The sequence below is a fragment of the Equus asinus genome, chromosome 30, assembly GCF_041296235.1.
Source record: "Equus asinus isolate D_3611 breed Donkey chromosome 30, EquAss-T2T_v2, whole genome shotgun sequence".
In the NCBI taxonomy this organism is placed as follows: domain Eukaryota; kingdom Metazoa; phylum Chordata; class Mammalia; order Perissodactyla; family Equidae; genus Equus; species Equus asinus.
Window position 1 is genome coordinate 24267366 of NC_091819.1, and position 27390 is coordinate 24294755.

At 36.9% G+C, this 27390-nt stretch overlaps 1 protein-coding gene across 1 annotated transcript; it reads left to right on the forward strand.

The window, feature by feature from the left end:
* The first annotated feature begins 4 nt into the window (after positions 1 to 4).
* On the forward strand, positions 5 to 18134 carry TFB2M (transcription factor B2, mitochondrial). The gene is made up of 8 exons (XM_014840103.3): positions 5 to 489; positions 1214 to 1302; positions 6530 to 6683; positions 7038 to 7186; positions 10250 to 10339; positions 12981 to 13043; positions 15527 to 15687; positions 17381 to 18134. The coding sequence occupies exons 1-8, from the start codon at positions 177 to 179 to the stop codon at positions 17556 to 17558; spliced, it is 1197 nt and encodes a 398-aa protein (XP_014695589.1). The 5' UTR covers positions 5 to 176; the 3' UTR covers positions 17559 to 18134.
* Positions 18135 to 27390: the final 9256 nt, after the last annotated feature.

Below are 27390 nucleotides of genomic sequence, written 5' to 3' on the forward strand. Positions count from 1 at the left end.
CGGAAGTGAGGAAAAGAGGAAAAGGGTGAGGTCACCCGCATGCGCAGTTTGTAGTGTTTACTTCCGCCCGGCCTGGTCGGGTGGTAGAGGGGTGTTGCACGTGGGGTTCCCTGTGTGGAGTTGGCCGACGATGTAAGCACCCTGGGTGACATAGGGACAGACTTCAGAGGGTGAGGATGTGGGTCCCAGTCGCGGGGCTTCCTCCGCGGCTGACGCTGTCAGCCTTGACCGGCGCCTGTCGCTTATGCATTTTGGGATCTGGAGCGGCGAGACGGAAGGACGTCCTAGCGAGGGACCGCCGGGGTTTGTCTGACTTCCACCCGCAGCTCTTGCCCAGTCTGAGTTTCGGAGACTCGCCTTCGTGGGTGACCAAGTGCCGCTTAGAGCCCAGGCGTTATATAACAAGTCCGAGACTGGCTGAGACCTTGGTACAGGTCCTGCGGGGAGGCCGAGAAAAAACTTGCCAGCTATTTCTGGAGTGCAATCCGGGTGAGTTCGTCGTGGACTGCATTTTCTGGATGTTCATCACTTCTGCAAACTTTTCTTGACCACCCATGGTGTTCTAAGACATGGCCTCTTCCTTTAAGCGGCTTATGTGGTCTGTGTTAATCGTCACACCACAAAATATTTCTGTAGCAGTTTGCACTTGAACACAATATTTTGATAAAACATGCTCTTAGATTTCACCGTCTCCCCAAAATAGTCGCAAGCCCCCTCCCCCAAGAGAACATTTATCTTACCCTTCCCTGCATCTCCTACAGACCATAGCGGGCTCTTGAGAACGCAAGATTTATAGACTTTTTGACAAATAACTTTTTAAAGCACCATTTTCTGTTGTGAGGAGTCAGTTCTGTTTAGCTTTGACAATATCTTTGATGGTTAAAGTATCTCGACAGTCCATAAGTGGTAGGCTTGAGGCAGCCTCTTGTTTGCTTTTTTTTTTTTTCTTGAGAGATGATGAGACATTGAGATTAAGAGTGCAGGTTTTGCAGTCTGACAATGGATTCAGCACCGCTTAACAGTTGCGACGTTAGAGTCAGTGGCTCTATCTAGTCTGCAGTTTCCTTATATGTAAATAAGTGTAACATCTGCTTTGGGGATGTTGTGAGATTTAAAATTAGATAATACACATAAAACATCTAATTTCTTTGATGTTGAATGAAATTGTGTTGTCTCTTTTGCAAATAATCTTTTCGTTCTGTTAATATGCTAGGTCCTGGAATCTTGACTCAAGCATTACTTGAAAACGGTGCCAGAGTGATTGCCCTTGAAAGTGACAGAACTTTTATTCCACATTTGGAGGTATGTTTTTAGTTTTTAAAAAATGATTTGTTCGATTAGCTACCTTTGAGTGTTTTAGGAAAGTAAAATTAAGCACCAATTTATTTTATAGAATCACTCTTAGGGGCCGCACCTTAAATGTTTTGTTATCCCCAGTGACAAGAACAGAGTAAGTATCAATGCTTATTGAACGACTAAAACCCTGGAGTTGTGAGAGTTGTTTTCTTTCTGATTCTAGGTCTGCTACCAACTAGTTGGGTGACTTTGAAGAAAAGTGTATGACTTGTATCTCTACACTTATTTCCTCATCTCTAGTAGGTTATACTGTGCCCCTGCTTTCTGTGAGTGTAGAATCTACTTGGAATGCTAAGATTAGTTAATAGGACTATGTTAACTCTGGAGTTAGGGTTTGAGAGGCAAGAAAAGTTTGGTATAGTCAGATAACAATTGCATGGGTTGAAGATATTACCCAAATGGATTTTTCAGTGAATTCTGCTTCTTATATAGCAGACAAGTTCGCCTAACAGTAGAGTAGCAATTCTTTGCATCAAGCCCAGCCTCTTTTTCTTTCTGTTTCTGTCCCTCCTTCCTTTATAAATCTCTAGATTAAATTTAGGAAACTTATGCTTCTCTATACCAACTTCCTGAAACCATGTAAATTGATGTTGTCTAAAAGTTATCTAAAAAGCATGATGACAACAAAAAATTATGAAAATGTCCATCAAATCCAGCTGTCTATTTTTTAATAAAACTGTACATTAGAAGGTTGTTATTCTACAACTGACTGCTTTAAAAAGAACTCAAGGTTTTAGCTAGGTTGTTTAATTGATGATGTAGGGGACCTGGAAATGGCCACCCCAAGATGTGTCTCTTTGGCATCAGGATTATTTGAGGCTGATTGCTTTTGAGGAATGGAACTTGCCCTTTGTTAGGACACGTTTACACTTGTAAGGTAAATCTCTGTCTGTAAAAGGTGCCTCCCTCTCTGTACCAGGAAGAAGAAAGGAGATGACCTTCTCTCTAGAAACTCTTAATGCCAAAGGCAAGGACTTAAATCTGCATTTTATTGTGCTTGTCTGGTAACCTCCTGTAACTGACTTCCCTACCCCTCCCAGCGTTGGCATTTCTTTAAGGATTAAGCATCTTTCCTTAGGCTAGGAACTGATTGCTGCGCTCACCTGTGACCACCCAGCTCCAGACAATAGACTTGCCTCCTGCTGTAACAGACCACTACCTGCTGTGTCCATCAAGCGCTGTGCCAACAGGGCAATCTTGTGACTGTTGTGGGAGGGACATTTCAATCATATGTGAAACACCCTGTTTGGGGGTATATAACCACTCTGTGCACCCCACTTCTTCGGTGTCCTTTCTTCCTTCGGGAAGAAAGGCCGCAGGCCATGGTTCCTCATAAGGCTTTGTTTAATTTTCTCTTGCTATTCTGTCTCATGTGAATTTAATTCGTTCACCAGCCAGACGAACCCACATTTGGGAGGAGGAAATGTCTTCCTCCCCTACAATGATAAATCTACTGGAATTCCAAAAACATGAAGAGAAAAAGAGCACATAAAATTGTTCAAAGATTCAAGATTGTGAAATGTGACTTAGTAAACATAGCCATCTGTAATTTCAACTTGGAATTAAAAACAAGATAGCTTTTATCTTGATCTTTAAAGAAATGGCCCACTTTTGAAGATTAATCTACATGTTCACAAAATAATTAAGATGGTATTAAAATATCTTTCTGTTTGCAGTTTGTTATCCTGTAACACAATAGTTGCTTTTCTGTAAGATCAAGATAACAGTCTTAATTTAAAAACACTTGATTCTGGGGCTGGCCCTGTGGCCTAGTGGTTGAGTTCGGCGCACTCTTCTTCTGTGGCTTGGATTCACAGGTTCAGATCCCAGGCACAGAGCTACACCACTCATCAGCCATACTGTGGCAGCGACTCACATACAGAATAGAGGAAGATTGGTACAGATGTTAGCTCAGGGTGAATCTTCCTCAGCAAAAAAACCCCAAAGAAACACTTCATTCAATGAGAAAAGGAGAGTTACGGGCTAGAGAATTCTTGATACGCAATATTTCTTACAGGAATATCAGTCATAAAATGTTTCTGAAGCTGTAAATGTAAGCAGAAAATCCAAACATCATTGACTAAATCTAGTCTTTGATTAGAACTAGTTTTTGCTCCAGTTAAGGCTTTTATTTTCCTTCTAACTCCTCATTCCCCACCGCCCAGCACTAACTTGAGCTTAGCCCTTAGTACCTGTTCTTTCACTCTTACTAACCATCCTTATGATGAAGTGAAAAGCCATTCAAATAAAGTTTTGTGTCGGTTCATCTGTTTGATAGAATAAGAGAAATATTTGTTTAAATAGAACCTTTGCAGCCCTAAATCAGGGCCTTAAAGTGATGCTCTTAGCAGACGATGCTTCTAGCCACCCACAGGCTCTCAGGTTTGCTCCTAAAAACGGAAATGATTTTCAAGAATAATGCTTGACTTTGGGTTTTTACCTAACTTTAGAACCACCCCCAACCCTCCACCCCCATTTCTCTGATAGGATTCCTGAGGCTCCACGTTAACAATGTTTCAAGCGGGAACAGTTTGTTTTCCAATCTGGATGTGCTACAGATAGACATGTAGCAAATTGTGTTCTATAATAAGTCATGAGGTATGCCATTTGAATTGTGAAAGCTGTTGTTGCAGAAGTAGCTGGATATGGTCAGTTGAAGAGACATCAGCTTTTGCGGTAAACTGTGCCTTATTTCAGCAGGGATAGAGCACAATCTTTTCAAATCGGGCTGACTCTCAGCCCTCACGCTTACTGCCTTTATGCCCTTAGGCACGTAAGTAGTGTGATCTGTCTGAGCCTTGGTTTTCCTCATATGTAAAACAGAGACATTAATACCCACTTTAAAGGGTTGTGACGCAATTTAAATAAGATCAACTGTGTGAAGTGCCTAACACAATGACTGGTAGAAACTTAAGGGTTATTTCTCTTTCCTCTCTCCTTTTTGCTTCCTATGTTTGAATCCTAAATATAGTCAAGTCGAGTTTTCAAATGTGATTTCACTACTATTGTAGGAATTGAATCATTTATTCTGGAGTTTTGGCCGTTGTCGCATTTGAATTGTTGAATGGTGACAGGTGCAAAAACAAAAATGTATGTGCCCTCTCAGAATACAAGTGTAACAAAGTCATAAAGTATACTTTGTTTTTACATTCCCATCAAACCAAAATTCGTTAGCTTTCCTTAATTACAAAGATTAAAATATGACTTTTGGATAACTTGTGAGATTATTTTATTTATAATTACTTATAGAATAATTTGTAAAAGTTTAAAGATAATCAGTTTTTAAGGTCTGCATTATATGAATGCTCTATTTCTTTAGCTTTCATAACACCGCACTCTTCTGGTTTTCTTCCTTGCTTTTCTGGCTTATTTTCAGCTTCTTGTGAGACTTCAGAGGTGCTCCATCCTCAGGCCTAGTCCTCTGTACTTCTCCCTAGAGATCTCCTCTGCACTTCTGGTTTTAACTACCTTCAACGAGCCAAATTCTCACAAATTTATATCTTCAGCCTGGATCATTCCACTAACCTCCCCATTCAAGTCTAGCACTTCCCACCTGGCATCTCCACTTGGATCACTAATAGGCATCTCAGAATTAACATGACCAAAGATAGGTAATTTCCACCCCCAGTCTGTTTCTTCCACTAGTCTTTTTCAAGAGTCCCTTGGAAAGCGATTGTTAAAATTTACTAGATTTAGAAATAGAATAATATTTACTTATAGGTTGAACTCAAACACTTAAGAAAAATTAGACTTTTTAATTCAGAGCTTTAAATTGCAAATTTCTTGAAACTCTGATAAAGACCAGTAGAATTTTCTGTGCATGAAGAACCTCAGTATGCACATTGAAACACATTGCCCTCTTCTATTTGTCTTGTTGCAATTTCACATTAAGTTCATGGAGTCTGTAGCTAATACCTGCTCTCACTAGTAAGTTCTCCAGTGCACCTGGAAGGGGAACTCATCAGGGCAGTGAAAAGATGAAGGTACAATGGACTTCTTCCAGCGGACAAGGAGCTTTCCTTCTAGAGTTGCCTCTGTCTTCAGAAAAACTAAATGAAAAATTAAGGGGAAATGGAGAGTGACCTACACAATGAGCCAAGTTCCTTTGACGAAGGACTAACTAAGCTCTTCTAGAATAAGAGAAATACTCTCTTGAATCTATCTGCCTTTCACTTTAATAATTTTGTTGTTTTTCTTTACGGTAAAACATCTTCCCATGACTAGCAGATGGATTGCAAGCTCTCTGCCTGAGCCCAGATGTGGTCTCAGAATCTTTGCTCAGTGCTCCAGGCAGCCACTACTAAGCAATTAGAGGTTAATGTGAGAAAGCTTTTTGAATGACTGAAACCATTGAAATAAAGTAAAAGGATAAGTAAGAATTTGTTGAAGATTTTTGTTTCTTGGGCTTTTTCTTAGTAATATTGTACTTTTCATCATTTTTCAGGCATTAGTTGATTTCTTAACTCTGTTAAATTTTAGGGTATGTCAGTAATGTTTTCTTTACATCCTTATGAAGCCGGTAGTATTTTTTATAAGAATTCTTTATTTATTTACTTATTTTTGAGGAAGATTAGCCCTGAGTTGACATCTGCCGCCAATCCTCCTCTTTTTGCTGAGGAAGATTGGCCCTGAGCTAACATCTGTGCCCATCTTCCTCTATTTTATGTGTAGGACGCCTGCCACAGCATGGCTTGATAAGCAGCGTGTAGATCTGTGCCTGGGATCTGAACTGGCAAACCCCAGGCTGCTGAAGTGGAGTGCATGAACTTAACTGCTATGCCAGTGGGCCAGCCCCTATAAGAATTATTTTTTGAAGTAGATCCCTGAATTGTTACAAAGTCTTCATAACACTGAAATTTCTTTTATTCTTTCTTTTTTTCTTTCGTTCTTTTTTTTTTTTGTAACCGAGATTCGCCCTAAGCTAATATCTGTTGCCAGTCTTCCTCTTTTTGCTTGAGGAAGATGGTCACTGAGCTAACATCTGTGCCAGTCTTCCTCTGTTCTATGTGGGATGCTGCCACAGTGTGGCTTGATGAGCAGTGCTAGGTCTGCTCCCAGGATCAGAACCTGTGAACCCAGGCTGCCAAAGCGGAGTGTGTGAACTTAACCTCTATGCCACAGGGCCAGCCCCAAAACTGAAATTTCTGAACATGTTATCTCTGTCTCACTCTAGTCCCTAGGAAAAAATCTGAATGGAAAACTAGAAGTGGTCCACTGTGACTTCTTTAAACTGGATCCTACAAATTGTGGAACAGTAAAACCTCCCATTATGGTTTCAAAGATGCTTTTTCAGAATTTGGGAATACAAGCACTTCCTTGGTCAAAAGGTAATTTTTGTTATTCACTAAAGCAGATACCTTATAATTTGTCGGCTTTGTCTACAGCTACACCTGGAACAGGTACACCTGGTTTGTTGAAGAGATTGTGTATAATTTATATTATACAATTTATGGACAGATGCTCTTAAATTGAATATGGCTTTCCCCTCACCTACACACAGATAATCAGAGCAGTTCCACAGAGGCCAAGTTCCATATCAAAGAAAGATGCTGAGGCTTAGTTTTAACGGAAATAAACTTAAAATTAATATAGTTTATTAAGTAGGTTTGGCTTAATAAAATATGGTCATAGGAAGAAGTGTTAAGAATTTATTCAAATATTTTTCCTTACATTCTTAACAGGTATCCCTTTAAAAGTAATTGGAATCTTCCCAATTAAAAATGAGAGAAAGACGCTTTGGAAACTTTTACATGACCTATATTCGTGTACTTCTATATATAGATATGGACGAGTAGAACTAAATATGTTTATTAGTGAGAAGCAGTACCAGGTAGGTAATTAACAAGTGCCTGATTAATTTTCTGTTTTGAAAGAGACAGATTTTTTCTGAGTGGTCTTAATCTGTGTGATTTTAATTTGGGCTCATGACATTTGAGAGTACTAGGAGTGTTTTTAAATTTCTGTAGAGCAGTCTTTAGGTATGATTTTTAAGGGTTTTTTTTGTGGTAAAATATACATAACATAAAATTTACCATTTTAACTATTTTTAAATGTGCAGTTCAGTGGCTTTAAGTACACTGACGTGGTACAACTATTACCACCCTCTCTCTTCTCAGAACTTTTCGTCATTCCACATTGACTCTCTGTACCCGTCAGACACTAACTCCCCATTCCCCTCTCCTCTGAGCTCCTGGTAATTCTTGCTCTACTTCTGTCTCTATGAATTTGGCTATTCTAGATACTTCACATAAGTGGAATCATACAATATTCCACTTTGTGTCTGGCTTATTCCACTTAGTGTAATGTCTTTAGAGTTCATCTAAATTGTAGCATGTGTCAGAATTTCATTGTTTTTAAGGCTGAATAATATTCCATTGTGTGTATACACCGCCTTTCCATTCATCTGTCAGTGGACAGGTGGGTCGCTTCCACCTTTTGGCTATTGTGAATAATGCTGCTATGAACTTGAGTGTACAAATATCCCTTCGAGTCCCTGCGCCGAGTTCTTTTGGCTATATACCCAGAAGTGGAATTTCTGGATCATATGATAACTCTATTTTTAATTTTTGGAGGAACCACCATACTCTTTTCTGCGGTCGCTGCACTGTTATATTCCCACCAGCAATACACTAGGGGTTTCAGTTTCTCCGTATTCTCTCCAACACATTGTTTTTCCCTTTTTTTGATAATATTCATTCTAATGGTGTAAAGTGGTATATCATTGTTGTTTTGATTTGCATTTTCCTAATGATTAGAGATGAACATCTTTTCATGTGCTTATAATAGTTTGTATATCATCTTTGGAGAAATGTCTGTTATTTTTTAATTGGGTTTTTTTGTTGTTGAGTTTTAGGAGTTCTTTATATAGTCATGCATCGCTTAATGATGGGGATATGTTCTGAGAAATGCGTCGTTAAGCGATTTTGTCATTGTGTGAATATCATAGAGTGCACTCACACAAGCCTAGATGGTATAGCCTACTACACACCTATGCTATACAGTACTAATCTTATGGGATCGCCATCATCTGTGCAGTTCATCATTGACCAAAATGTCGTTATGCGGCACATGACTGTATATTCTCAATGTTAATCCCTTCTCAGATATGTGATTTGCAAATATTTTTCCCCTTCTCTTCGTTGCCTCTTTACATGGTTGATAGTGTCCTTTGATTCTCCAAGTTTTTAATTTTGATAAAGTCCAATTTGTCTATTTGTTGTTGTTGTTGCCTGTGCCTTTGGTGTCCTATTTAAGAAATCATTACCAAATCTAGTGTCATGAAGCTTTCCCCCTGTTTTCTTCTAAGAGTTTTATAGTTTCAGCTCTTATGTTCAGGTCTTTAATCCATTTTGAATTACTTTTTTTATATGGTGTCGTGTTAAGTAAGGGTCCAACTTCATTCTTTTGCATATGGATATTAAGTTTTCCCATCTTTTATTGAAAAGACTGTTCTTTCCCCTTTGAATAGCCTTGGCACCCTTGTCAAAAATCATTTGACATTTGAGGGTCTATTTATGGGCGCTCTGTTTTATTCCATTGGTCTATATGTCTGTCTTTATGCCAGTACCACACTATTTTGATTGCTATAACTTTGTAGTAAGTTTTGAAATCAAGAACTGTGAGTTGCCCTATTTTGTTCTTTTTAAAGTCTGTTTAGGGTATTTGGTATCCCTTGAGAGTCCATATGAATTTTAGGGTACATTTTCCTATTTTTGCAAAAAAAAAAAATGGTTGGGATTTTGATAGGGATTGCATAGAATCTGTAGATCACTTTGGGTGGTGTTGACATCTTAACAATATTGAGTCTTCCAACCTATGAAAACAGAATGTCTTTCCATTTATTTGTGTTTTCTTTAACTTCTTTTAGCAATATTTTGTAGTTTTCAGTGTACAAGTCTTTCACCTCCTTGATTAAGTTGACTCGTAAGTATTTTATTGTTTTTGATGCCATTGTAGATGGAATTGTTTTCTTAATTTCCTTTTCAGATTGTTCATTGTTAGTGTATAGAAATAGTTGATTTTTGCATGTTGGTTTTTGTATCCTACAACTTTGCTGAGTTCGGTTATTAGTTCTAACAGTTTTTTTGTGGAATCTTTAGGGTTGTAGACTCTACTTTTTATTCTCTGAAATCGAAGGGCCTCCTGAAGTCCTTGAGATTGCCTTGAGAGTAATGTTTCTTTTCTGCCTATAATGCTTTCTGTTATTAATCCTTTAAACAAGTATAACGGGAGATGCTTATTTGTATATAAGAGAGCGATGAGTTAGGATTGTGGGGCGAGAAATGAGGGGATGATGTACTCGCCAAGACCCAGATAGTAGGTAAATAGTGACTGTCCGCTTAAAGCTCAGCACCTTGAGTCTGTACATACAGTATACAAGTGAAACATGAGAGGAGGAGAACTAGCAAATGCTTCATCTTGCTGTTAGGAATATGTTCTAATGCTTCTTTTAAAACATGGGCCTTTTCACGTGTGGTTTCATCTCTCTGTAGTGCCCTTTTGGTCACTGAGGTATCTTCTCATCCTTCAAGTGTCAGCCTAAACAATGCTTAACTCAAAGTTTAATAGCCCACCTGATACATATTTCTAACACACTTTTTCTTCTCCACTGTAATTACACGTTTGTTTCATTTTTCTTTAATGAAATATAGGTGATACGGTTAAAGGAGATCAATTTCAAATAAATTATATTTTAAGCATACATAGTTATATTTCAACATGAAAGTTTAAAAAGACTTTCTTTTTTGAAACAGTTTGAAATGGTTAAGATTTCGCCTATAATTCTAATTTTATTTAATTTCTAGATACTATTAAAATATTACTATTATCCAACATTTGACTTTGATTGATTATAATTATGTATAACATGTAACTTCTCTTTTCCTTTTACTAGAAACTAATGGCAAATCCCAAAAATCCAAATTTGTATCAGGCATTAAGTGTGCTCTGGCAAGTAGCTTGTGAGATTAAGCTTCTGCATATGGTGAGTAAAATCCTCCTAAATTTCAACGGAGAACTTCATTGTTTTCAAAGAGACTACATTTCTGTGACCAGTAAATGGAGAAAAATTAAACATTAATTTTGTTATTTTTCCCAACTGTTGAAGATAATAGTGCAAGGTAACTTTGTATTGCTGGTGTGGTTTTTTTGTCACAAATATTTATATTTTTCTCTGATTGTAAAAATAATATATGCCGATTAAAAGTGTGAGACATGTTAAAGAAAGAAAGAAAAGAATTTTTAAAAAAGTCACCACTAGACTTCTACCACCAAGGGGTTGCTGTTGACAATTGTGACATGTTTTTAGTCTTTTATTTTTCCTGTTTTTGGGGTTTTTTCCCCCTTTATATAGGGGAGATTATATTATTTTATATCTTGTTTTTCTCACTTAATAGTTAATGATAAGTTTTTTCCCGTGTCACTAAACATTTTTCTTAAGTTTTTAATGGCTATCTAATACCTCATTATAGAGCATTTCCTTTTTTTAGTTTATTTCCTTAGGCAAGATCAGAATTGTCTAATAGAAATATAATACAAGCCACATTTGTAATTTTACGTTTTTTGGTAGCCACATCATACAAAGTAAAAAAGAAACAGGTGAAATTAATTTTAATATTATATTTTACTTCAATTCAAAATATTGTTATTTCACTATATAATCAGTATTTTGAAGTTAGTTAGTATATCGTTTACATTCTTTTTTTGTGTACTAGACATTTGATGTCCAGTGTGTATTTTATACTCCAACACATCTCACTTCAGACTGGACACATTTCAAGTGTTTGATAGCCACATGTGATTAGTGGCTACCATATTTAATAACAGAGGAAGGACTAGAGCGTAGGAAAAAAATGATAAATACTCTCTCTTTCATACCATAATTTGCCCATTCACTTTTTTATTGTAGTAGACTGAAATATATATCAAGTGGATTTTATAGGGTATAATTTGTTTATTTTATTAGCCCTTGTCCTTCCAAGGATGAATTGGTTTTATTTTTAAATTTTGTAGTGCGTATTTCCGTGTAGTCTCTTCATTGTTTTGTCCAGGAACACATTAAGGGTGTCAAAGGCATACTTAGTTGTTAGAATGTTATCTCATTTGATTTTAGCTTTTGTTCCAATTCTATTTTTTTCCCCAAAAACATATGAGGTTCTTAGGTTGGATCTTTGTTCCTTGTCTTTTATATCTATCATGCTGTCATTGTTTTTCTGTATTCCCAGAAATCTTTTCACACTTGGCTGTCACAGCACTGACTCTGCTTTCTGTCCTCACTGTATGTTGTGATCTTGGTACTGTATTTCTTGGTTTCCCTAAAAGCCTTTCTTACCCACTGATCTCCTCTCGTTCTGTTGACTTTTTATCTCAGCCTCTCCTCTCCTCATGGCTTTCGGCTAGTTTTCTTCATCGAGGCCTCCCAAGGACTTTAGCTTTCAGGACAGTTTTCTTTTCTTGTTCTGCAGTATTTCTTTTCAAAAGCCTTATGTTAAGTTTTGCCTTTTATTAACCTCCAGAAAGGAGAAGTCTTTCTGGACCCAGTGTTTTTAACATCCATTTATATGTCTACAACAGAAGAGTCAGTGATTGAATTCAGTTCCCAGAGTCGTGCAGGTTTTCCTCGCCTGTGGCGAGGAAGGTTTGCTCAGTGCCCACTGCTGTGCCCTAAACTGCTGTGGATAGACCACAGGATAGCTAGACCAAGCGTGGGGGGAAACTGCAGTGCCCAGTGCACACTGCTGCTGCTGCGCCTTTATCCACCTACTGACATTCCTAGAACTAGGAATTGCATGGATGGGCAACAATTGCATTTTTCATTCCACTTCAATTGCCACTGTAGGTAGTAATAAATTATTACCATTTTTGACAATAGCCTTTCAGATCTTATGTCCAATAGTGTAAGTTTTTTAAGCCTGCATCAGATGCTGTATGTCTTTACGTATCCCAACATATTCAAATGAATTTGATTAATAGGCTTCCACTAAGGTAGGGCAAAAAAATTCTCAGTATTGATGTGATAGCCCTTGTTGTGACTCTAATATAGAAATGTTGGCTGTGCAAAATAACTTAAGAACCTGCTTGCATAAGTATATTAAGAGTAACTCTCTTTTATCTAAGTAAGTAATAGAGTTACCAGTATTGGGATAGACCTTTGAGTCTCTTTTTTTCTTTTATAGATTGGCACCTGAGCTAACAACTGTTGCCAATCTTCTTTTTTTTTTAATTGCTTTCTCCTCCCAATACATAGTTGTATATTTTAGTTGTGGGTCATTCTAGTTGTGGCATGTGGGATGCTGCTTCAACATGGCCTGATGAGCGGTGCCGTGTCCACACCCAGGATCCAAACCGGTGAAACCCCAGGCTGCTGAAGCGGAGCGCGAACTTAACCACTCTGACACTGGGCCAGCCCTGAGTCTCCTTATTTTAATCTGAAAAAATGAGGCGAGAGAAGAAAGACATATATGATTTAACTATCACATATTGTTTTTCTTATATCCAATTAGACTGGTGACTTAGATTTAATTCATTCTGTGGTTTAGGCAAGACATTTTTAAAGGCAGTAATAATCTGGGCCAGTTTGACCAAAGAGAGCTAAAAGAAATGTTCTGTTTTTATCTTTCCTCAAGGAGCCTTGGTCATCATTTGACATATACACCCAAGATGGGCAACTGGAAAAGCCGAAGCGTAGGGTAAGAATGAATGAATGCTTTTCCCTTTTTTCCTCTAAATGGAACATCCTTTGTTTTCTTTAAGGTTATCCTTGTTTTCTTTGATTATCTGGTATTCTGTATTTATTTAAATTTTTAATTATATAATATCTAGAAATGTTCTTCAAGCATATCTTACTGCTTTTAATAAATTCAAATTATTTTGGAAGACACTTGTATTTTTCAGCTATTTTGTAGTGGATGCTAGCATAGTAATAGGCTTAAACAGAGAATCTGACTTCTGTTTTTATCTCTTGAAAGGAAGATACATCTCAGATTTGTAAAATATAATTTCAATATTCATCTAATTTGATAAACTAAAAACAAAGTTTTATACCTTATTAATAAATCAGAAATTTGTAATATTACTACTTATCATGCTTGAATTCACCAACAGGGGCATCTTGTTTCTTACCCAGGGGGTGGGGCTTTTATTTTTATTTGTTTTCTCCCCTTTCTAAAGAACCAAAGTGTTGATGTTATAAAGTGGTCTTCTGTTTAGTTTATATCAGGGCTGCTTGTGGTGAAATTGTAATAAAGTAGCTGAAGTTTCAAAAGCAATTTTTGGAGTCAATTCGAAAGTTGCGCTTTAGGATTAGGAGCTAGTGATGCCGTGATCCCAGCATATCCTCGCTGTCTGAAGTTCCCATTTGCTTACTTCTTTGGTTTTTTTCTCACTCTTGCCACTAAAGGAAAAAAGAAAACTATCAACTTAGAAATGGTCTGATTTTAGGGTGATCAGTCATCCTTGTGAGCATTGTGATCATAGCTCTGTTTCACTATTCATAAGTATAATTTATGTAGTCTCACAAAATTGGGATAATACATTTTGGCTTGATACTATTAGGAACTTGTCCCAGTGTCCCCAAAATGAACAACTGTGTATATAAGGTACATTCTCAATGACAAGATCAAAAGCTACAAAAGTTTCTTGGCCAAGTTAAGTATATAAACTTTCGGGGATGAAGATGAAATAATCAAATGTCATGTTCTATGAGAGAATTTTATTCAAATACTTCACATTTATCTTTAATATCAACGTGTTCTTAATTGCTACAGAAGCACTTCGAGGCATTTAACAATTTTTTAGAGCCATCATCTTTATTTCCATCCAAGTTGTTTATTTTCTACTTTTTTAAGCCATGTTTTTATGCTGTTGTTGGAACTTTTTTCCTAAGCTACAAATAACTGTTCATTTAACATCAGGAAGGTTTTTTCCCCCTATTTGTCAGGTAAATCTTTATAACTCTAAAACTCTTTACCCAGTTGCTTTTTAAAGTCACCTTCAAAAGACTTGTTAACCACAACATGTAATACTTTGAGTTGTGAGGTTATCCCCCTTCCTAATTAGTAATTACTAAATATTTTTGAATTTCATTGCCTTCCTTTTTTACCAGTTCCTTTAGCTGCAGGCATCCAGAACTAGAAACTAGAATTGATTGAAATTTTATTTGTTAGGCTAATAATGTCTTCCACAAACAGTATATATAAATATATTTATATATATATATAAATATATTTATATTTAAATATATATATATTATAAAGTAAATAAGATATCACTATGTGAAATTTCCTAAGGACTCAAACATAAGGTTCCCTCTTTAATGAGGAATAATTTTGGGGGGAAAAGCAGTCTTAACCTCAGACCAAGTCATATACAGTTTTTATTTTAATCTGTATAATACTGTATACTAGTACTTTTTCTGTAAAGGGCCAGATAGTAAATATTTTGTGCTTTGCAGGCCACATACAATCTCTGTCACATATTCTTTGTTTTTGCTTTTAAAAAAAAAATCCTTTACAAATGTAAAAACCATTCTTAGCTCAGAGTATACAAAAACAGACAGACAAGGGACCATAGTTTGCTAACCCTGTGTTTTTTTTTAAAATATCTAGTTAAAAATTATAAGTGAGTAATAGTTTTTATCCTTAGAATCTGGTGTGACTCAAATATGAGAGACTCCGTGCATGTTAGTATCACGTTTGGGATTTGATCTCACCCTACTTACAACTTAATAAGCTGTTACTCTTTCATGGATGCTGGTCAAAGACACAGATTCCCTGATCAGACAGAGGACTTTATTTGCCCCCAGGTCCCATGGAGTGATGTGATGGGGCTCAGTTGGATGCTGTGTATGCAATGGGTTTGCATTGCAGCTGAGGAGCACAGAGCGGGGAGAATCCACCTCCTTTATAGCAAACATTAAGCAAGCCTGCTTTTTGTTCTTGGGGGGCCATTATCTCATTCCTCAAGGTGGCTCACTGCAAACAATCCTTGGAAATGGCCCGGGTGAAGAACAGTTAGGGCCTTGACTTCTTGACACACCCAGCAAGAACATACAGGGACATTCAGGGTCTCTGGTGATTGCTTCTTCCAGCAGGTAGCTTGAATGAGCAAGTGAACAGGGTTTTGCTTTGGCAATATTTTATGAGTAACACAATTTATTTTCCCTTCTCTCCAGGAATCATTAGAAGAAGTACAGCAAAACTTATGTTTAATTCAATTGACTCCTCGTAGAACTTTATTTACAGAAAACTTAACACCTATTAACTATGATGTATTTTTTCACATGTTAAAGCAATGTTTTATGAAGCGCAATGCCAAGCTGATAGACCATTTACAGTAAGTAAGAAGAATAAAGCCCACTATGAAAGTAGCAATTTAATGTGGGAATTATACTTTCATGTTAGAGGTCCATTTTTTATATCATATATCTTGAATAACAGAGTTGGATACCATGTTTTCACTCATCTATTTCTTCAAAATACTTTCTTCTCCCTGGTGCACATAATTATATTTTCCATGTAATCTCCTGAGCTTAATTTTTTTTCTTTCTTTGAAAAAACAACTAGGAATGCTTACGAGTTGTTTTATCTTTGTTGGAATATATGCCCAGGTTTAACTTACATGAAGAACTAGCTGCTTGCCACTGGCTGGTGGCATATCCACCATCTACCTGTTGTCATTGCCTGTCCTTAGTGGTTCTATTTCCTAAACAAAGTAGGCATGGATCATTATACCCCCCTAGTCCTCCTGCCCTGGACCAAATTTTATGTTTCTACCTAAAGCTTTGTAAAAATTATAGCTGTTCCTATCTGCTTTGTATCTAAATAAATAGAATTTTTGTATAGGTCTGATGCGCACTGTTCTGTAAGTTACGTATGTTACCTTGTAATCAGCAGCCCATAGTCGTGCAAAGTATTGTCAGGGAAAGAGCAAAATGTTAAAATAACCATTTTAATTAATTTGATCATCATTTAATACGTAACTGAATGAGCTATTGATTGAACAAGATTTATGTAAAAATGTTAAAAATGGAAATAGACTAGTAAAAGTAATCTACTTTTTTTAATCTCGTCACCTTGTGGTAGTGGCCATTTTGAATGAAAATATCAAGAATATAGGAAATTAAGGGATAAATATGATAAACTGTGATACAAAGTGTTAAAAATTCCTTTGGAGATCTCTGTGAATTGAAAGCATGTTTACACCTGTGGCCAGGATTCCATTCAAAATCAAAAAGTATTGGGGGGGCCAGCCCCTCGGCCGAGTGGTTAAGTTGGCGTGCTCCGCTGCAGGCGGCCCAGTGTTTCGTCAGTTTGAATCCTGGGTGTGGACACGGCACTGCTTGTCAAGCCACGCTGAGGCAGCATCCCACGTGCCGCAACTAGAAGGACCCACAACTAAGAATATACAACTATGTACCGGGGGGCTTTGGGGAGAAAAAGGAAAAAATAAAATCTTTAAAAAAAAAAAAAGTATTGGAAATATTTTCCACCGAAATATTTTATTACAGTTGTTTTCTTGTTATTGTCAGAGGCTCACTGATGGTTTTTGCTAGATTAATATATAAGGCAGTTTTGTGCTTTACAGTTTATTCACCAGTAAGTGTTGCATAAAAATGTGGAAAATTATTCCCTTTTTGAAAACTGCTAGAGAGCAGTTTATGCTGTTTGTACTTACTTAACTTTTACATGAACCTAAATGGCTTTAAGAATATTTTTGCAAAGAGGGTTAAAAGATGAAAGGTACAGAAGAATTTTTTTAAAGAAAAATATTAAACTAGAATTTTGTATAAGAATTGGTTAAAACGTGTTAAAGCCTAAACCTGCTCTTTTCATTCCAGGTAAGCCATGAAACTTGAGGAATAAACATAGTTAAAGCTGTGTATATGCAAGGTCTTAAACTAAATAGGATTAATTATATATAATAAGTTAAGCATTTTAGATTGGGCTTAAAAGCCATCTCTATCAGTATTAACTGACAGTTGTTATGAAAAAGAATTAAGCGAACTTATTTTGTATTTCTTTTGCAGTTCATTGAGTCCAGTTGATGCGATGGATATATTGAAGAAAATCAAAAAAAAGGAAAAAACGAAAATAACAAATTTATACCCTCGAGACTTTAAACAGCTTTTTGAAACTATAGAGTGTTCCAAAGATTATACCTGTAAATGGTTATATGATGACTTCTTGGAAGACAGAATCGTGTAAGGAACTGGACTGCCAAGACATTAACTGGAATGTTCATTTATTTGGCGATTATGACACAAATGAAAAAGAATGAAGTTTGTAAAGCTCAGCATACTTTCAACAGAAGATAACTGTTCTCGTTTTGCCCAGACTAGGCAGATCATTTCTTCTGAAGTTGATACCATTAGTATATTGGATAAAACAGCGGCCCCTATTTTTAGTCACAGCTGAGCAAAATGAAAACTTCAATTAATTGTGGATTTGATCAGATTGGATTTGTTTTAATTTCTTATCTACTGTAAACATGCTGGTAGTTGTAAGGTATTACCAGGTGTAATTTAGTTTTTAAAATCCTTTTGCCCAAATATCATACATTGTATTAATTTAAATATTCCACTTTCACTGTTGATTTTTGCATCCTCTTGGGAGGCAAAAGAGTTTGTATATTGTTAAGCTTAGAAAGTAAATTAAACTGATTTAAGTGGTTTGTTTTACTTTTCAGTTTGTTGAAGTGTATTATGAAGTCTGTACAATGAAATTATTTAAATTTTAATATTGTATAAATTTTTTTAGAAATTAAAATATTTTAAGAAGTAAGATTTTGTGATTTTCTTTTCTCTAAATATCTATGAAACATTAAGTTGACCCTAATTTATTCACTTTAAATTCTGTCATGTATCATCTGTGTACTTTCAGTGAGTAATTCAGTCTGTTATTCAAAAATCTCTTGCATGTTTGTTCCATGTGAAGTTCATCTGAAGTTAGACCTTGAACCTAAATGCAATTAAGAATATTTTCTTAGGGGCTGGCCCCATGGCCGAGCAGTTAAGTTTGTGCACTCCGCTGCAGGTGGCACAGTGTTTCGTTGGTTCGAATCCTGGGCGCGAACATGGCACCGCTCATCAAGCCACGCTGAGGCAGCGTCCCACATGCCACAACTAGAAGGACCCACAACAAAGAATATACAACTATATACCAGGGGGCTTTGGGGAGAAAAAAGAAAAAAATAAAATCTTAAAAAATAAAAAAATTTAAAAAAATGTTTTCTTAGATCATTGAAGCTGCTAGATTTTAGGTGTGACACACCTGCCCTCTTCAGTTAGATTTGTTTGCTCTTATAACACTTCATAATACCTAAGGCATATTATTAGTAAGTAACTCTTTGTAGGACATGTTCTTTTTTTAATTCAAATGTACCCTTTTACCTCTTTTATTCTCCCCCACAACCGGTTCCCCTCTGGTAACCACCAATCTATTCTGTATAGATGTGTTTGGTTTTTTATCTTCTACATATGAATGGAGTCATATAATGTGTGGCTTTCTCCATCTGACTTATTTTGCTTAGCATAATATCCTCAAGGTCCATCTATGTTGTCACAAATGGCAAAATTTTCATCTTTTTTATGGCTGAGTAGTATTCCATTGTGTATATATTCCACATCTTTATCCATTTGTCCATCCCTTGGCAGTTAGGTTGTTTCCAATTCTTGGCTATTGTGCATAATGCTGCAGTGAACATAGGGGTGCATATATCCTTTCAAATTAGTGTTTTTATGTTCTTTGGATGAATACACAGAAGTGTAATAGGTGGATCATATGGTAGTTCTGTTTTTAATTTTTGAGGAATCTCCATACTGTTTTCCATAGTGGCTGCACCAGTTTACATTCCCACCAGTGTATGAGGGTTCCATTTTTGCCACATCCTCTCCAACACTTGTTATTTCTTTTCTTTTTAATAATAGCCATTCTGACGAGCTTGAGGTGATATCTCGTTTTGGTTTTGGTTTGCATTTCCCTAATAACTAGAGGTATTGAACATCTTTTCATATGCCCTGTTGGCCATCTGTAAATCTTCTTCGGAAAAATGTTCAGATCCTCTTCCCATTTTTCATTCAGATTGTTTGTTGTTGTTGAGTTGTATGAGTTCTTTATATATTTTGGAGATAAACCCCTTATTGGATATATGATTTGCAAATATATTTTCCCAGTTGGTAGGTTGTCTTCTTGTTTTGTTGATGGTTTCTTTTGCCATGCAGAAGCTTTTTAGTTTGATGTAGTCCTATTTGTTTACCTTTTCTTTTGTTTCCCTTGCCTGAGGAGACATTCAAAAAGATACTGCTATCTTTTTAGATAGCATACTGCCTGTGTTTTCTTCTAGGACTTTTATGGTTCAGGTCTTACATTCAAGTCTTTAATTCATTTTGAGTTAATTTTTGTGTATGGTGTAAGATAATGGTTTACTTTCATTCTTTTGCATTTGGCTGTCCAGTTTTCCCAGCACCGATTATTGAAGAGACTCTCCTTTCTCCATTGTATGGTCTTGGTTCCTTTGTCAAAAATTAGCTGTCCATAAATATGTGGGTTTATTTCTGGGCTCTCAATTCTGTACCACTGATTTGTATGTCTGTGCCAGTATCATGCTGTTTTGATTACTGTAGCTTTGTAGTATATTTTGAATTCAGGGAGTATGATACCTCCAGCTTTGTTCTTTCTCTCAGGATTTTTTGGCTCTTTGGGGTCTTTTGTTGTTTCAAGTAAATTTTAGGATTCTTTGTTCTATTTCTGTGAAAAATGTTGGGACTTTGATAGGGTTTGCATTGAATCTGTAGATTGCTCTAGATAGTATGGACATTGTAGCTGTTAATTCTTCCAATCCATGAACATAGAATATCTTTCCAATTTTTTTTATTTTTGTCTTTTTGTATTTCTTTCAATAATGTTTATAGTTGTCAGTATATAGGTTTTTCACTTCCTTGGTTAAAAATTATTCCTAGGTATTTTATTTTTGTTTTAATTCTAAGTGGAATTGTATTCTTGATTTCTCTTTCTATTTTGTTGTTAGTGTATAGAAATGCAGCTGATTTTTGTATATTGATTTTGTATCCTTCAACTTTACTGTGTTTATCATTTCTAATACTTTTTTGGTGGATTCTTTAGGGTTTTCTGTATATAAAATCATGTCATCTGCAAATAGTGACAGTTTTACTTCTTTCAATTTGGATCTCATTTCTTTTTCTTACCTAATTGCTCTGGCTAAGACCTCCAATAATATGTTGAATAAGAGTGGCAAAAGTGGGCATCCTTGTCTTGTTCCTGTTTTTAGAGGGATAGCTTTCAGTTTTTCACTGTTGAGTATGTTAGTTGTGAGATTGTTATATATGGTCTCTTATATTAAGATGCTTTCCTTCTATACCCATTTTATTCAAAGTTTTTTAAATCATAAATGGGTGTTGTATCTTGTTCAATGCTTTCTCTCTGTTTCTTTTTTTTTCCTTTTAAAGATTTTATTTTCTTCCTTTTTCTCCCCAAAGCCCCCCAGTACATAGTTGTATATTCTTCGTTGTGGGTCCTACTTGTGGCATGTGGGACGCTGCCTCAGCGTGGTTTGATGAGCAGTGCCATGTCTGCATCCAGGATTCGAACCAACGAAACACTGTGCCGCCTGCAGCGGAGCGCGCAAACTCAACCACTCGGCCACGGGGCCCGCCCCTCTGTGTTTCTCTTCTGAGGTGATCGTGTGATTTTTATTCTTTATTTTGTTAACATGGTGTATCACCTTGATTGATTTGTGGATGTTGAACCACCCTTGCATCCCTGGAGTAAATCCCACTTGGTCATGGTATATCATCCTTTTAATGCATTGTTGTATTTGATTTGCTAATATTTTGTTGAGGATTTCTGCATCGATCTTCATAAGTGATATTGGCCTGTATTTTCTTTTTTTGTGTTGTCCTTGTCTGGTTTTGGTATCTCGGTAATGTTGACCTTGTAGAATGAGTTAGGAAGCGTCCCTTCCACTTCAATGTTTTGAAGAGTTTGAGAAGGATAGGTATTAAATCTTCTTTGAATGTTTGCTATAATTCACCAGGGAAGCTGTCTGGTCCTGGACTTTTGGTTTTGGGGAGGTTTTTGGTTACTGTTTTGATCTCCTTACTAGTGATGAGTCTATTCATAGTCTCTGTTTCTTCTTGATTTAATTTTGGAAGGTTGTATAATTCTAAGAATTTATCCATTTCTTATAGATTATCCAATTTGTTGGCATAGAGCTTTTCATAGTATTCTTATAATTCTTTGTATTTCTTTGTTATCTTTTGTAGTTTCTCCTCTTTTGTTTCTGATTTTAGTTGAGCCTTCTCTCTTTTTTTCTTAGTCTAGCTAAAGGCTTGTTAATTTTATCTTTTCAAAGAACTGGTTCTTAGTCTCATTGATCTTTTCTGCTGTCTTTTTAGTCTCTATTCATTTTCTCTCTGATTTTTATTATTTCCCTCTACTAATTTTGGGCTTCGTTTGTTGTTCTTCTAGTTCCTTTAGGTGTAATGTTAGAATTTTTTATTTGAGATTTTTCTTGTTTCTTGAGGTAGGCCTTTATTGCTGTAAACTTCTCTCTTAGTACTGCTTTTGCTGTATGCCACAGATTTTGGTGTAGGACATGTTCTTAATAACATCTAGCCAAACCAGTTCTTCCCAACTCCCCTACTATTATCATTCGTTTACAATTCAATCTGGCTGGAAACTCTAAATACTCTTCTTTCTCTTGTAATTCCTATCTTACCATTACATAATCTGCCTAATCTTCATAATGTCATTCAGTCTTCCTTCTCACTGTTTTCTTCCTAGTCCTATGCCTTAAGCCTCAGTTTCTCCTGAACCTCCTTAACTCCCTCTCTTTCATCTTTCAATCCATTTTATTACTGCTATATTAATCTTTCTAAGCATCTGTTTCACCATAGACTCTTTATCAAAAACAGCGCTCAGGTTTAGGAGGCCTTGGTTTCCAAATGGATAATAGTGGCATCTATCTCTTTGGGTTAATGTCAGAAGGAGTAAATGAGTTAAGAAAGGGCTTAGCAGAAAAGCTGACAGAGTGATAGCTATGAATGTTGGTATAATGTATCATCTTCCCTTACTCCCTCCTACATAGCTAGCCAGAGGCCTCTGTGCTCTCTTCATTCTACAGTCAAAAAACCAGAATTAAAGAAAAATTATAATTGTCTACTCACTGAAAGATGTAAATAATGAAGCTTAATATGTGGAGGTAATTGCTCATGGTAGCAGTAAGGTGCCCCAAGAATTCACAATTAAAACAAGATTAGTCTAGGGGCTGGCCCCGTGGCCGAGTAGTTAAGTTTGTGTGCTCCGCTCCAGGCGGCCCAGTGTTTCGTTGGTTCAAATCCTGGGCGCAGACATGGCACTGCTCATCAGACCACACTGGGGCAGCATCCCACATGCCACAACTAGAAGGACACACAACGAAGAATATACAACTATGTACGGGGGGGCTTTGAGGAGAAAAAGAAAAAAAAAAATCTTAAAAAAAAAAAAAACAAAAAACAAGATTAGTCTTCTTGTTACATAGTAAAAACCTAGAGGAGTCACTAGTGCCCAAAGCCTCTGGAGAGGGCAACTAAGTTAACTAAAAATTTAGAATCCATTATAATCAGTCATTAGGAGTCAGGCCAGTTTCACAGAAGTGGTGGAGGCAGAACTCGGTGGGTGGCTGTGACTTCTCTTGTGATAACCTTGTCAGTGTAAAGAAAGAAAAAGGGGAATGAAGGGTTTGAGGTGGGTTCTTATGTTTCTTACTTTAGTTTTTTTAAGATGATGCATTTAAGCATGTTACTAGGTTACAAGAATGAAATCAACTGAGAAAGACATTTTAAATATAGCTCAGAGGGATTAACTGACAGTTTTAGGAAAGGGGATGTGGTCAAAAGACCAGAGAAGCACATTTTGCTCTTAGCCTAGATGAAAGGAGTTGAGTATGGATGCTAATATAAATATACTTAGGGGTTGAAAGATGAGTTAATGCCTTACAAGTGTGTATGTTCTGAAAAATATCAGGCAGTGTCACTTCAGACAGAGTAGAAGAGGGGACTTGAGAGTGACAAAGATTGTTAACTGCTGTGGGCAATCAGAAGGGAGTTAAGGAGAGACACTAAATAATACAGAGGGTCTAGCTAAGGATGGGAAGCAAACTTGGAGTGGTATTATATTCTATACTACTGTGTAATTTTAGGACTGGAGCAATGGAGAATATGGATGATTAGATTAATAAAAGGTAAAAGTTATGTATTAAGGAGATTAGCCTTTAGGGCTGCACATGTGGGTGATTTGCATTATTTGCAGAGTGAGAAATTAGTCTGACCTCCAATGTCTTTCAGATGAGAAGGGATGCATCCTAAAGGCAGTGGAGGTGTGGCCCGATCTGTTGCAGGAAGCATAGTTGACTAATGTCCCCAGCTCCTTCCCACTGAATCCACCACTATGTTTATGCCAAAGCTTTACTTCCTATAGGCTGCTCCCAGACAATGAGCGTGGTGGGGGTACTAAGGCAGGCCCCTTCTGGTGACACACACAATTCCAATGGGCAATTTTTGCTCAAGGACTCCCTTTTGGCCTGGCTAAAACTTCCTTGGAATCTTAGTGTAGTCCAGGACTTTCTATCCAATCTTTCTTCCTTCCCTTTCTCCTTCCATAGTCAGGCCTGCACTCACAGTCTGAACCACGTCCTGCCTTCTGCTTCCTTCTCTCAAAACCTTTTACCTGTCTAATCTTGTCTTAGCATCTGCTTCTCTGCAGACCCAAACTATCACAGGAGTCAGGAATGTGAAAGTAATGGGAAGAAAATGGTTGAAATAATGAAGTAAGTGTTAGAAAGCCAGTTTTGAGTCATTTAAACTCTGATATTAAAATACCAGACGTGGACTGGTTGCTGTTGGTAACAAGGTCCAGTACCAAGTAATTCAGGGTGAAGGACTTAAAGATATTTTGCCAAAAGACCTTTTTTTTTTTAACTTATTTCTCACAGTTTTTTTTTTTTGTAAAGATTGGCACCTGGGCTAACATCTGCTGCTAATCTTTTTTTCTCTTTCTTCTTCTTCCTAAAGCCCCCTAGTACATAATTGTATATTCTAGTTGTAGGTCCCTCTGGTTGTCCTATGTGGGACGCCACCTCAGCATGGTTTGATGAGCGGCGCCATGTCCGCAGCTAGGATCGGAACCGGTGAAACCCTGGACCATGGAAATGAAGCACGTGAACTTAACCACTCGGCCACAGAGCTGGCCCTGGGCCTTTCATTTTTGCTAGTGGTTGAGGATAATGGATGATCATCTGCTTTCTTTGAATCCCCAAACCTGCTAAGTTTAGCAAAATGTTCAAATGGAATATTGGGAACATGGCCTGGTATCTCTGAAGAGAAGTTTTTACTAGAAGAGTGAAATAGCTGCCCATACAATTAACTCTAGATAAGATCGTGGTGGATAAAGATGATTAGGAGAGCTAACAGCTTGAGTTCTTACAACAGGAGACTTCCAATGGTATTTGAGGGTCTTTTTGTGTGTTTGTTTTTGGAATATTGATAACTTTCCAATAAGAAATTAGATGTTCTCCAGAATATATAAGAATGCAGTCAATGTAAACTCAGAAGGTGATTGGGACCAAAACAGGTGTGCTTTATGTTAGCAGGGTAAAAACAAATGTTCTGTGTATTGTGGGCTATTACCATTCATTCTCTCATCACTAAATTGTAGAATGGTATTTAGTAGGTTACTTATGCAGGCCTTGGTTTTGCATATGCAACATGAAAAGGCTTTAACTATGTGGCCTTTTTATCTGTGATATTCTGACAGTACATGTATCGATACTCTGACAATACACATAAAGTGTATCTCCTATAGGGAGGAGAATTCCTCCTTTGCCCACCACATAAAGATTGTCTGGAGAATGAAGTCAGCATAGAGAAAGCAGAGCTAATACGTCGAGATAGTGAGACATCGTTCTGACATCATTTGAGCACCTGATCCCAACCACACCTGAAGCCATATACATGTCCAAAGCCAAGCAAATTCCTGAGCCAATCAATTTCTTTGTCTGTTTAAACTGGTTTGAGATGGAATTCTATCACTTTCCACCAAGAATCCTAATAGAAATGTATCTTCACAGCACTCATCAATAGCATCCCATTCCTACATTACTGCAGGGACTCTTCTAACTACTAAAAATTAGCACCCTCCTGAAGTTATGACCATGGCTGGTGATCTCCGAGCCACAAACTTGGTCCTTTGGATTAAAAGAGAAGTTAGGGGTTTGGGGGGCCAGCCCCATGGCTGAGTGGTTAAAGTTCCACATGCTCCACTTCAGTGGCCCAGGTTCAAGGGTTCAGATGCTGGATGTGGACCTACTCCACTCATCAGCCATGCTGTGGAGGCATCCCACATACAAAGTAGAGGAAGATTGGCACAGATGTTAGCTCAGGGACAATCTTCCTCAAACACACACAAAAAGAAAAGTTAGAGTTTTTTAGTTCCTTGCCCTGTGAGTATATTATTTGCACCATTCTAAGGCTTGAAAGAGGAATTCTAGTTACCTGGTGAGACTTGTAATAGACTTTTAAAATAATCCAGTACTTCTTGGTTAAATGTTCATTCAGTTTATTACTAAAACTGCTGGGTAATTCTGTATTAAAAATTTATAGCTACTACTTAATTTACCTCTTGCTAATAAAATAGTGTGTTAAACTCTCAATTATGGTTTATGGGGAACTGAGGTATAACAATCTATGCTCTTCTTGGTTTTTATCTGCTCATTAAAAGCAAGGGTATGAAAGTAATGGAACAGTTAGGATGCGAAGGCATTGATTTTTGTGCATTTTTTTAAGATTCAGTTTAGATTCCTGGTGAAAGCTAACTGTAAAGCAAATTAGTAAGGATTTTCATTGGAAACATCAAATCGTCTCCAAGTCTTGGAGAAAGATGGTCAGTTTTCAGGATCCTACCCAGGATTTCCTTATTATTTATGGGGCAGATCATAAATCTACTCCATAGATGATGAAACTCTCTCAACATTCTCTAGTTCTCCTTAAAGTAAACTTCTTCTTTTACTGTTTTCATACAAGAGAAACCTCCACAAGAATGTTTTGAGTGCATAATAGGACTGAGAGCTCAGGAATTCTGGGCTTCTGTTTCTATAATACACCTAAACCATAATGTGGTCCATCACAGGCATCTTTTAAAAAAACTAAGAGTCAGCCATCTTTACAGTTTCTGAGTGCTCTTTGTATAGGAAATCTGGAATCTGATACTTGTGATTTATCATTTAAGAGTTCTGGAAAGCAGTACTGTCCATTTTACAATAGTTAAATGAATCTCTTTTATTAAGAAAAAAACTTAACCCTTCTGATACTGAATATGTGTTCTCATTATAGGATGTTATGAGTATTGTATGATTATGGAATTGTTTATTCACTGTCAGAACAGATCCAGGTTTTGTGGGCCCGAGGCTTATAAAACTTTAGGGAGCCCCGTTTAAAATTGCGGAAATATGTGTGTGTGTGTGTATATATATATATATATATATATATATACAAAACATACCATTTTAACCATTTTAAGTGTACAATTTAGTAGCACTAAGTACATTCACAGGGGCTGGCCCAGTGGTGCAGCGGTTAAGTGTGCACGTTCCGCTTCGGTGGCCTGGGGTTCGCTGGTTCGGATCCCAGGTGCGGTCATGGCACTGCTTGGCAAGCCATGCTGTGGTAGGCGTCCCACATAGAAAGTAGAGGAAGATGGGCACAAATGTTAGCTCAGGGCCAGTCTTCCTCAGCAAAAAGAGGAGGTTTGGCAGCAGATGTTAGCTCAGGGCTAATCTTCCTCAAAAAAAGAAAAGAAAAGAAAAAAGAAAGAAAAAATGAAAAGAAAAAGGAGACAAAACAATGAATACAAATTTAAGTACAAAAGAGAATATTTGGGAAAAAATACAAAATTTTTAAAAGCTTATAAATACCACAAACATCAGAAAATCCAGAAAAATAACATCATAATTAACTATGATAGAGCCCTGTGATACGTGTTT